General features: G+C 41.8%; 1 protein-coding gene across 2 annotated transcripts in view; it reads left to right on the forward strand.

Annotated features, from left to right (window-relative positions):
- Positions 1 to 13,370, forward strand: part of LOC133970138 (disks large homolog 4-like) — a 63,729-nt gene that overhangs the window by 32,005 nt on the left and 18,354 nt on the right. For both annotated transcript variants that reach the window (XM_062406980.1, XM_062406979.1), the window contains exons 2-3: positions 1,767 to 1,928; positions 8,490 to 8,546. In XM_062406980.1, the coding sequence (XP_062262964.1) occupies positions 1,767 to 1,928; positions 8,490 to 8,546 (219 nt within the window). The remainder of the gene's footprint in view (positions 1 to 1,766; positions 1,929 to 8,489; positions 8,547 to 13,370) is intronic.

Raw genomic sequence — 13,370 nt, forward strand, 5'->3', positions numbered from 1 at the left:
ATCATTAAATGAGGGAAGGATTTATATCTGAAACACAACCACCAATATTTAACTAGCAGGGAAAATGTTAAGTGTGTCCTCCACTGCTTCAACTCTCGGTGAGAAACGTCTGAAAATAGTCTTTTACATCACATCGACAGTATTTTCACTTTTCATAATTGAGCTTCATATATCAATCTGGTCTTCTTCCTCTTCCAGATAAATTAGTCTCAGACTCTGCACAGTATATTTTAACGTGGAGTTACTCTGTACAATGATACAATGTGCCGGTAAGAAGAGATGTACCTAGCGCTCTGCAGAACGGACATGTTGTAACGCACCCAGAGCACCAACTGTCACATCCCCCCACCAGTGGGACAGAAGGCGACATGGCAACATGAACGTTGGTCATGCAGGAGAGGGGGAGGCAGCAAGGAACTCGGCCTACTTTGAGCTGTGATTCACGTTGTTTACTATTCTTTGCAAGTTTAAGATTGTGATGGTTGTCGTTGAATAAAAGGTTTACGGATATAGAAGGGTTTAATTGTAGCAATTATGCAGCCGTTGTTCAGCTCAGTATTCTATTGTTCACATGTAATTGGTGGTATACAGGTACATAGTGTGTAATCCATGTTTATGTTAATGTGAATGAAGACAAATCTTGGGTTTCCTCTCATAAACCTGTAATCATGGAAGGGTGATATCAACAACTATTCATTTTCCTCTTCAGTGACCCCCCCCCCTCCCACGCTGCTGTTCTCTGCTTCCCTTTTATTGACAGACTCACTTTTTTTTCTCATTTTTACCCACCCCCCTCACTTTCTCCTCTATCTTCATCTCTATTTCACTCCTTTTCTTTCTTGCTGTCTCAGTGTAATGTGATCCTGGGCCGATGCCGGCAGCCCGGACCGCGGCACTGCAATCTCTGCTCCGCTGTGGTTGCTAGGCAGCCCTGTCTGAGACAGGGGGCTGGGTGGAGCACCTCCCGTTCCGTCTGCCCCCCCCCCCAAAAAAAAGAGAAAGGCGAGAGGAGAGTGGCGGGGTTGGCCATCAGGGCATCAGCCAAAATTCAAATGATCTTCTCCGAATTTCTCAGTCTTCAGACCGGACTGCTTCACATCTGTGGTGCAGCAGTGCATGTTGTTTGGGGGGGGGGCTGGTAGAAAAATGTAAGTGCTGTCACACAGGACAGTGGGACAGAACCTCCGCTGTGAGGCTGCCTACCTTCTGATGCGCTTGTGATGGAAAATGCCGCGTGCGTATTTTGTGTCATCACACCTAGAATGAAGCCTACCATGTGTGGCAGACACAGTGGGCTGCTGGCAGGCTGCCCAGGTGTGGGATATCGGTAGGGGAGTGAGGTCACGAGGAAGAAGCTGCATGATCCGCTGCTGTAGAGCTGCCATGAGTCACAGGCTCTAGTTGCTCCATGTGGTTGTGGAGGACGATCACTTTGCTCAACACAATGGCAACATTCTGAGGCTCCGTTTTATATCATGTCCCCACTTTGCACATGGAGGCGTCGCACATGTTACGTGGTAGAAGATATGCATATAGACGGCACGCATTCATCTGTGATGACATACTGCTCCGGGGGTTGGGTGAATTTGACATTTTGTCATGTGATTAGTAGAGCTGAGACATGAATGACAGGCTAATGGTGGATTCTGTTTGTGATCTTATCATAGCTTAACACGATGATTATTTTTGTTTTGAAGTAATAAACTTTATGCTCCATCCGACCTGCCACTGCTAACAGCCTTGTTTGTGTCTGTGTGTGTGTGTAGAAGTACAGGTACCAGGATGAGGAGACGCCCCCCTTGGAGCACAGTCCAGCACATCTGGCTCCAGGAAAAAGTGCAGAGATGCTTCATATGAGCGACAAGAACCTTGCTGCCATGGAGGCCATACATGGCTACACGCCACACACACATATCTCTCCTGTCAAGGTAAGACGGACACACACACTCGGGGATGTACATTGCTGATCAATAGCTAACACTAATACAGTCAGTCAGCAGAGGACGGAGCTTGTTTTGACCCGATTAAGTCGTGACATTGGTGAAGTGAGCCGTTTTTTTAGTCCTTTGGGTAATTGTCTAGATTTTAGGGATTGAGGTGATATCTAAACAAATCCCAGTGAAATAAGACATTCAAATTTCGTCCCTTAATGTGTTAACAAATTAATAATTCCGAATATCACCAGTTCAATCAACACATGGATTTTTAAACATAGCATTTAGAGTCATAATATGCTCTCTTCAATATCTTGTCTGTTTTGAAATCCTGATATTTTTCAAGGTAAATACTTTAATGGGTATATAATATATTTATGAGGTCATGTGGCCCTCGACCTGCTTATTGGGTAACTTGATATTAGAGTTTAACAGCTTGGAAATCAAAGTGCTAGTGGGAACTATAGACGTATTGAGGACTGAGTAATCTGATCACTGGAACCATTAAAAGGATCAGGCGAGAAATCAGTTTAGACTAACTGAATTATAACAACAGTAACGATTACAGTGGTCACTGACTGGTGAAATACAATTTCTTACGATTGGTTGTGTGAAGCAAATGTAAAATGTTTGAAGATCCAACAGTGGTATAAGCGTAGCCACAGTATAAGGGGCCATATTGTAGCAATTTTATATGCGTGTGTGTGTGTGTGTCTGTCTGTTTGTGTAACTGTACCACAATCCATGTGTGCGTAATCTGATTAGTGAACATGTTAAAAATCTGTAAGTGTTTAATGTGATTTGGAAGAGTATTGAGATTTGCACATTTACAAATCTGATTACACACACATGGATTGAGATAGTGACACAACTCTCCACACACACACACACATACAAATTGCTACTATATTGGCCCCACATATAATATTATGATAAGATTATTTTCTCTTAGAGTAAAATATATGTTACACTGGTTTCATGGCCACTGCTTCGTACTATTTTTTATGAAAAAGAAATAATTCAGATTATCTCCTATTTTCTTTTACACTTCTACTGTAAGAACTAGACGATCGTGTGCAGGGTTGTTCGGCCTTGGCAGGGGAATGCCCTCTATTGAATTCTGTTCTTGTTCTCCTTACCTGAGACAAATGTCTTACACCTTGAAAATGTCTCTCTATGAGACAGAGAGGAGGCATCGACACAGAGGACACAGGAGCTACTGGTCACACAGTCCAAAGATACAGCTGACATCAGTCGGAACACGAGCACAGTCACTTTGCCTGCAGTGCAATAATGATTACACACTGTAGGTATTGTAGCTACAAGTGCGAGCAGGTGTAAGCTCTAATGCTCACTTAATAACGATCCGTCTCATATGCCCACACATGTTATTCAACAGCCTCTACGGATATTAAGACTTTAGAGCTCCTCTATGTATTTGCTTTGAGGGGTGAGCGTTTCCAGATTTCCCACAGGGCCGCACAGTGAAGTCGCTGGGGAGCAGATATGTCCATTAAAATCTTCCCTGTTAATGAGCGGAGAGAATGAGTGACTGTGCTTTACAGCCTCCATTTAAAACATGCAGAGCGTGTTCAGCCTGAGCGATGGTGGCCATGGAGACTTCTCTTTGCTGGTGCTGAGAGAAAGTGAAAAGTTGAGTGGTGGCATTGAAGAGTCTGTTTAGCGCGTCATACAGGACACTAGAAACAATTCATTATGTTAAAGGCCAAAGAACTAACACTCACAGCCGCAGAATTAGGAATTATCAGCATATCAGTGTTACAGAGATAAACATCACGTTGTTTAATATTATATTCTGTTACTTTTTGTTCACTGCTCCTTGGTCACCTGGACAGAAACTGCAGCTGGAGCAAAATACTCCAAATAAAGGTCAATTACTGCTTTTAGACTGTATATAAAAGATATATTACATGAATGCTGCCGAAAAGTGAAGCCAAAGTGCCTTGGTCACCCCCTGGTGGAAGGCTGTAGTAAAGGCTGCATATTCTCCCACTTTAAATGTCAGGGGAATTTAAACATTAAATACATGTTTTTAAAGACGGTTTATTTCATTTCAGGCAGTTAGCTTTAATGTGTTATTTGAGGCAAAAAAATTAGGTGACATAATCCCTATCCCTAACCCTAACCCATAATCAACAGTTGAAACTAACGTCCGATTATTGGGATGTGCATATAGGCGGGACCTTGATACCATGGCTTAACACAACAACCACTACTGTGCAGAATCTGGCTCCAAGTTTTCTGAAAAGCAAAAGAGGGCCGCAACTGTATCCACAATATTACAGCAGGAAGAGGAGACTACGATCACACTGATCACCAGTATCTAAAATCAACCACTGAAATCAGCTACCAGGAAAAGTTCTATCGACCTCAACCAAAAACAGAGAGAAACAATCCCCAGACAGAATTTGGTTGTGGTTGTTTGGTCTAACAGTGTCCGTATGTCTCTGAGTGACTGGGAGCTGCTTTGTCAGGTGTCAGTCCAGCAGCTGCTGCAGCCAACACAGAGTGGGACAGCCGAGTGTGCACGTGTCAGCCTGATATAACGTAAGATGCTGTTGGACCACTTTTCAGGGATCTTTTGGCTGCGATGTACTGAAGCAATCAGGGAGATCCAATAAAAAATATATGACAGTGTCTTGTATCATGTGCTCTGTTACACAAGCACAATGAAATAATCTCCCCAGAGAGATGTCCCATTCTGACCTTTGTTGCTGGTTTGATAAACTCTCCTTTGTCCCAGTGGAGTTGCCGTTCACCAGGGGATCAGTAAGCACCATTTATCCGGGTGACAGGGAAAGAGACTGTGTCCTTTCTCTAAAATAAACCATTACAATGTTATTCAAGTCTGTTTAAGAGAAAAATGTAAATGTGATGTCTAACCTCCAGTGTTTCACATCCATTATGTGAGTGATTCAGTTATTTCCCAGAGGCCTTGTGCCTTCAGAGTTTCTAAATGATGACTATGCCGGTAGAACTATGAGTTTACACACAGGAAATATCACTTTATGCCAAATAATAATTAGAAACAAAAAGCAAGAAGGTAGTATCTGTAAAAATAAATGTAATTAAAAGAAAATGTGTGTGATACATTATACTGACTGTAAGTATTGATCATGTGGGCAAAGTCTAGTTTAGTTAAATCCTCTGTGTCACACCTCCTGTGACCAGAAACTGTTTTAAAGCACATGAATAAGCCACGCCATTGCAAATGGCCCTTACTTTAAATAAACATGAGGGCAATGCAGTTTATTTTGAATCACTCTCAGTCTCTCATGAGCTTTTCAACTGCCATAAATATTCACTAGCTCAATAATAAGTGTTAATCCACCTCTAAAAATAGTGCCCAACCAATGCTCTATTAAGTCCTTTTTGAGGAACCTTTGCCTAAAGCCACAGTAACTGGCTGTTCTATAAAAGTACACATAAAAAAACGTCTTTTAAAAAATGAAAAAAAGTTTGTTCAAGATTGATGCTTGAAATACAATGGTCAACTTTATTTTTCAAAATACTTTTTTGTGTGTTTTTAAAGTCCATTAAGTGTTTATTGACTGGGAGGCACAAACACAGTAGAGAAAGTGGGAAATGGAGAGACAGATACAATGTTTGGTTTGAGCCTTTCATGAGATTTGTTGACAATAATAAAAAATATAATTGAATCACGACAGTTGCTACCTTCTGTCAGTTCACATGCTACAGATGAGACATAATAATGTCTATGGTTTGGGCTTGGCGGGTAAGATCTTTAATTGTTTTGTTTTTATTATTCATGGCAGTGTTAAAAGTGTAGGCAGTCAGATCCTCAGAGGTAAACACTTGAATCAAGGATCTTCATTAGGCATCAAAAGGAGAAGATATTACAATACGCACAATACTCATCAACACGTGTTGTTTGTGTCACGTGTCTGCTCTTCACTGTGGCTGCACCGCACGTCCAGGTCCTTAAGAGTCTCGATTGTTCCGACTCCCAATGCGTTTCATTGAAATCAGAGAATAAAGGGCATTTTTGCTGGATAGCTGCTGTTGAAGAGATCAGCGGTAATGGAAGGAGCTCAAGCAAGTAGCCGAGTGAATTTAGTAGACCACCCATCATCCGTCAGCGGTGTTTGTATAACAGGATTTTCTCCTTAATTAGCTCGGTATTATTCATGCATTTTTCTTATCACACTTCTCTTAGGCCAAGGAGCTTTCGTGAGTCTTGATGTTGTTTTGCCAACCATCAGCAATAACTAAATTCATTTATGAGTTCATGTGAAATTACTACATGTCACCATATTGAACTCTCAGACTATTCACATTACCCCTCCAGACATACAGGTACAACTTTACATGAAATACAAAGATTTTATGACTAGATTTCAAATTGGAGCGGCATCATGAATTAACATTGGATATTTCCTCCATCTGCTGCTCACTGAATCAAAACTCACAATATAAACGTGTAATGGCGACGAGAAAATCAAGGATTACATTGTTATTAAAAAACAAACAATGCAGCAAAATTCCATCTTGGGGATATTTTCTCCTATCGCAGAAAAGGGAGCATGTTGATGTTGTTCACAATGTTTGGGAACCAGGATTGGCCCTATTTCTATTTCTGGAATGTTGCCATTATTTATGAAGTCTTGTGTTTCTCTTCAGAGAGAGCGGAACGCACTATGAAGTTTAAAAGGTCCAGAGTAGGATTGTGTGCATGAATAACAATATGTATAAAAAAAAAAAGACACGTATGTAAAAATATACATAAATAAAGGTAAAGCAGTTCGAGGCTTCGATGCCAGTGGACAAAGACTGGCTGAGGAGCCATTTTGTTTTTACCCACTCATGTGAACACAGTGTACTCTGCTGTATTCTCATATGTAATACAAGACGTGCGGGTATTAACATTTTATGCTTGATGAGCTCTAATTGCAGTGAGTGTAGTAACTGAATAAGTCTGAGGATGATGACGAATATGAGGATTTTGTTTTTGCTCTTTGTGATTGATGAAGATTTGGTTTAAGATTCGCAAGAGTTCAATGGCGATTGTGACAAAAGGAGTAAGGCCAGATTATGATGATGATTTTAGTACTAGTGTGTTGCTTCCTCAGACAGTGATATGCAGCATTTGAGGGGACTTTGCCCCCCCCCCCCACCAAATAACAACATGATACTAAGTCACATCATTCCAATCTTCAAACTGTTTATTATCAAAATTGTAAACAAAGTTCCCACCACCATCCCAAACACATCACACAAAAACATTATGTACGTTCTAGTCTTCAACCAAACTATTTAACTTTTGAAAGTTAAAGAGGTTCTCAGTCAGCTGGGGGGCCTCCTGGTTACGATTGTCTCTACTTTATCCTACTCTTCCCCTTCACTTTACACAGTCCCACCTCTCCCTGCTTGGTGTCTGAGCCTTTCAATGCCCTGCTGTGCCGATTTGAACCTCCTCACTAGTAAAGTCTTAGAGGTAGATGCACCATTGAGCAATGCACAGAAGTCTCCAGAGGAACTATACATAAAACCCGTCGTCTGTACGAGGAAAGAAACCCAAACATAGTCTGTAAATATCCAGATCAGCATGAACCCAACTCCCGGGTAGTCCCCCGCAGGATCAGCAAATACATCTGTCCCAACATTCACACTTGAATAATACGGTTTATACTGCAATACCAAACTGTTCTAGTGGGAGGGAGAGTGTCTCCTGACATGTGAAAATACTCACACTGCTGCTATTTGGTCAAATTCATAGACACAGGGTGTATTGTTTGTGCTTCAGCTGTGCAGGACTCTATTCTGCTTAAACAGACAAAGATGTTTTTCATTATTCCATCAACAAGAAATCAATGCTATCAAACATATTTACGATGTGTGTCGTGTGTTGTGTTATTGATAATTTTTCCTAATTTGTGGTTTACTTTGTAGCAGATTAATGAATACAGGCAAGATACTTGTTTATATAGTTACTCTTGAACAGATTTAATGATCTAAGTAGCTGTAAATAACTACAGAGACATATGAACCTGGTCCGTTTTTTCTCTGGGTATTCCAGCCTCATTTCGCAGTCCTAAGACATGCAGATTGGGGTTAAATTTGACCGAATGTGAATTGTTGTTTGTCTCTGTATATCCTCCCTGTGACACTCTGGCGACCTGTCCACGTTGCCCCCACCCCCCCCCCCCCAGCCCCGCCCAATGTCAACTGGGATTTTCTCCCCTCTCTGTGTAGGTAATGGATGGATGGACATATGAGATTCACAGACAGCCGGGTCATTAAAACAACCCCATTCTTCTAGTTTGTATTAACATTCCGGGAGTTCAAGTCCAGGGAATAACCTTGAAGTATCAATGTTCACATGAATCAACCGCAGTCCTTGTGTGAGCTCTGCTGACTTGATGGAACTCGATTCTGAACCCAGATGTAAATGTGTGTCGTAGATGAACTCGTCAGCCTCAGCTCTCGTTATTAAAGAAAAACAAAACTGACACCGTTGTTTTTGCCCCTCCGCACACCCTGCAAAATGACCCTCTCCCTTCTGTTGTTTTGCAGCCTGTGTTGATGTCTACGGGACACACTCCAATGTACACCTCAGCCGTTTCCACACTGGTAAGAGCACAGCGGTCCGCGCCGCTCTCCGTCACCCCGAAAGTTAACAGCCATCATCATCAGTCATCGACTTCAGTGTGATTTTGAATCCTCATCCTCTGTGTCACTCAGCGTTCTGCCTGAGAGGCGGCCGGGCGCCATTTTATCTGTCTCCTGATGATATCAGTGTGCTCATAATCATTGTCATTCAAAACCCCTTTGTCTGACAGATTTGTTCCACTTGCACTCAATAACTATTTTAGGGCGTGAAATCTCATGCACGCCACTGAAAAGTTTTTATATGTTGGGTTTCGTTACACTATAATATTCCTGTTATATTCATCTCTCTGGCGCCACGCTCTAAAGGAAAAAAAAGATGCTATCGCTTTCCTGCAGCAAAGATACTATGCAGGGAAGGAAATGCATTGCGATGTGAATCCTATTTCAGTGTAAAGAAGTGCAGGTGACTTTGCAGTTCCTCAGGGCAAAATTTTGGGCAAACACTTATCCTTAAATATGTAAATCAGTGGAGCAGTAGCCATGACGCTATGAGAAATGAGTGGAAATTAAATGAATCCTAATTTGCATCAATGTTTACATGTTGCCATGATGGTTTAATAGACAGGTAGATGTAATCTCGTTGCAGGACAGGCTGAAACCTTTAGGGGGCAGTGGTAGACTGTGCAGTGACTTCCATAACCTTGAAAAGATGGCTGCGGTGCTTTCCCAATAAACCTGTTTTATGATCAGACAGTTTGTATAAGGCTTATGTGCCATGACTCGCGACCATGATTGTGTCTATCTCGCAACACAAAAGGCGACGGGCAGAGGAAGTCACACGTAAGCACAAAGCAAACAATATAAAATAAAGTACAAAACACGGAAAATCTGAAAACAGAAGCGGGGTTAGAAGTGAACTTTGAGGATTTATAAAGGGATCATTAAGAGGATTAAACTATTAGATCTGTCTTTCACTCTCTGTTGAACAAGTTGTTACGCTTGTAACTATACATCATTTGATTGACTTTGTCTGCTCGCCCTGACCTTGAACACACCCCCGTCTACTAGTGGCTGCTTATAATTAAACTGCTCAACAACGACATCTGTACCCTTCAGTGTAAAGTCATCAGGAAGAAAAATGTCTTCATGCACATTCCTTCACTCAACATATGCATGCATTCAATGTTCGGTTTGTGTGCCTCCGGGATGTAACCCATCTGTGTGTGGATGTCCGTGCAGCCGCCGCCGTAGAGCCTGTGTGGTTGTCGTTGATGTGTAGGTGGTGTCGTCACATTGTCTCTTTATTGCGTTAATGGCGTGGGCTTTGCCAGTACCACTCCAGGCCTCGTTGATTTATGGGTAGGATTGTCTCTGAAAGCCCTGCCACGGTTTGGCAAAGTGAGACGAGGTCTTTGGGTTATGTACATGATTTAGCAAAGAGGTGCTTTAGCTTCAAATGACATATATTTTTTTTTTAACTTGGGGCATAATGTAATTAGAAATTACTTTTTTTCCACACTGTGCAGAACTTCTGATATTGATCTGTTCTCACATTAATGAATCCTCCCTCATGTCTTCGGAGCCGTGTGCTCCTCTTGTTATGTGGCGACATAAATTTCCGTGACATCATGCGCTGTGATCAGAACTCAAAGTTGTTCCGTCTGACAGCAAACACTAAGTTTTATTCAAGATTTCATATATCAGATTTTAAGAGGCAAACTTCATCATTTGATCCATTACAGAAAGTGTTTAAAGGGCTGTTTCGAAACACAAAGTCGGCGTTGAATCTTCATGTTCACAGTCAGTAGCACCTTACATGTTTTAGAGAGAATTTCATGATATATGTTCTAATGATCAACAGAAACTTTTACCAACCCAATGAGCTATATTTAAAGTTATATTTAACATCAGTTTTTTATCTTTTTTTTATTATAATTATTCGTTTCTATATGTTCATATATATTCATTTTTCAGGTGATCTCATTGTACTTAATGAATGATAATAAATGAAGGAATTCCAATTCTAAAAAGGTATTGCCCTTCTTTTATAGCAAGTCCCATATGCATCTCGGTATTGGCTGTTCAGGATACTTTCAAATTTCAAATATTTAAAAAAAATGGCATCTGTGTCCAACTCTTGAGGTTTTAAGAAAAACAATTAAAGGTTCAATGTTACAATGTTGTCTTTATTGTCCCACTTGGGGAAAATGTATTGATTGTTCAAACCCTGAAAATAAACATGACAGCATTAACTGTGACAGCAACAAACCTAAACATGGAGCTAGTAAAGGGAATGGAAGCTCATGCCATTTCCCTCACTGACATTTTTTTTTTAACAATACATGAAGCAGCCTATATTTATCTTGGCAGATCCAAGTTCTTCGGCTCATACTATCACACAACATTGTCATTTAACCTTCACCCGACGAGCAGCGAGTGAGAAGCAGCAGGCACAAAGTGCTGACCGAAACCCCCCCCACACACCGCTCCCAGTGTGTGTTACACGCATCTCAGTGTCTGTCCTTTCTCACCACAGACACAACAGACATTAGATGTTGTGCAAAAATCCTCCTCAGACAAAACAGTGAACCACTCCTCCAAGGCGTGCATGACACTTTGCATTCACACAATTCGTTCTAATGTATGGATTCAATTAATGTTTTCAGTTTTCCCAGGAGCTCTCCATCATACCCGCCCCTCTCTGCTCTGCACTCTTGTCTGAGCCATATCTGGTTTCTATCTTCATTTTCTCCGTCCTCCTTAGTTTTCTTTAATAAATGTTTAAATATGTCCCTGCAGCTTTGGTGTAATTACTGTGCAGCAGCAGCAGCTCAGGTCCTTCGGGAGGCAGAGAGGGGAAGCGAGACAGAGATGGAAAAAAAAAGAAATGCACTGGGAAAGAGAAGGAGAGAGCTGTTCGTGTTGAATGGGGGGTGGCGGGGGGGGGAGTAAGAAAGATAGAGGGGGCCTTGCAATTGGAAGGCTGAGAAAACTAGATGGGTAGATTTTATTTAACAAAATGAGAACGTCAGCTGACAGCTTGTCCTTCAGCGTGTCCTTCGGGTTAGTCTATTAAATGTGCGCGCCTTTGTGTGTTTGTGTGCATATGCAGCGTATACTACACACCTGTCAATCCATCGGTCTTTCAGAAAGTGAGAGACTGAGTGAGAAGGGGGAAAAAAAACTGTGGGTTGAAACCTGAATTCTTCTCCTCTTCCTGTAAGCAGCTCAGGAAAAAAAATCGAGAAGAGGAAAGACGTCAGATGTCAAGCTGTATTTTTTTCACAATCTCTGCCACTCCTATTTTGAAGTTTCACTACAGAGTCGGGGTTAGCCGGCCTACAGTCCCCTCTTTAAGCGAGAGGAGTCGAGCCAGTCTGCGCCGCTTGTCCTTCCACGTCCAGCCAAAGTGTAAAACCTCCCCCTCTCACATCACCGGCGTCGACATTATGCAGAGAGACAGCTAAGTAATTGCCATCAAACTTTCCTGCTCGCTCCCCGGTCCCTCAGCAGCGGGGATGGGAGGGGTAGGGTACAGTAGCAGCAGAAAATATGAACTGCATTCTCACTGAGCACAGACCAGGAGCAGGGGAGGCACCGCCATCGCAGTCCACTGCCACGGACCACGGAGAATGGAAGGATCTGTTTGTTAAGGCCCTTTTCTTTTGTATTCTGGATGGGGGATTTCTGAAGATAGGACAACTGCGTCTCAGACAATGAGCTTCATTGGTGACGAGTCATTTTGAAAATGCGAGCCTCGTTTTGGTCGAGGTTATTAGGCTTCCACAGACGACTACAGCACCTGCTCACCAAGCGGATGATGCTTTTTGGACTTTCCTGTCTTTGCAATTCTTAAAATCTCAATCAAAGGTGTATCCTGTGTCTAAAGCATCTTATTTTTGCTATTATGCTCAAAGGACCCATGTTCAGTTAAAATAGCTACAAAGCTATGAGGCAATCTGGATGATCTGTGGTCTCTGACCGACTGTTATGGCAGAGTCTAAACCTAATGTTATTTTTCGCAATTATGCTTTTGTGGTATTTCTAAAAGAAGAAACTTGGAGAGCTCACTTTAACACCCTCAGTATGTAATTTTGGAGGCGAGCAGCGTTTGTTCCCCAGTCATCCACAACAACGATTTCAGTCTTGGCAACTGAAGCAGAATGTTCATGTCCGTGTGGTACGCCAAAAAGATGGGCAGCCGCTTCCTCAACAATGTGCGGAAAGCCAAAAGGCATCGACACCATAAGATGGTAGGAACTTTTTAAAAACATGTTAAGTCTTATTTTTTAATTTTCGTACTTCCAATATATTTGAGAAATCTTTCACGAAATTGATATTGAATTGTGGTTTGTGTCTCAAAAGAGATGCTGTTAGATTATTACCGCCACCAAGGTGGTTTATTTTTTCATCTGCATTTGTTTGTTTGTTTGTTTGTTAGTTGCAGGATTACATCAGAACTAATAAACCGCTTTCCATGAAGTTTTGTGGCGCGGTGGCATCACCCAAGGAAGAACTTTCGTTTAGATCAAGATCAGGGGAGATCATGGATGTTATGGAACTGATACTGTGTCCAGATCTAGTAAATTTAAATATGGTTTCATTAGGGGACTGTTGGACCTTGGTGGAGGTTTAGAGGGCCATTCTTATTTTTGATTGTGTTATTATCGTGGCACTAATTGGTACCAAGGGTTTGCCTTCTACCAGCACAGATACAAAGCTCAGGTCAAGGCTGTGGCTTAATTTAGGGCCCAAGATAGATATTTTAATCATGGTGAATCACAACAAATCAAATGTGGTCATACTAATCAAATCCTCCTCAGGCGGTGAGTGGGTTGGTGGAGT

This window comes from Platichthys flesus, chromosome 15 (assembly GCF_949316205.1).
Source record: "Platichthys flesus chromosome 15, fPlaFle2.1, whole genome shotgun sequence".
Taxonomy (NCBI): Eukaryota; Metazoa; Chordata; class Actinopteri; order Pleuronectiformes; family Pleuronectidae; genus Platichthys; species Platichthys flesus.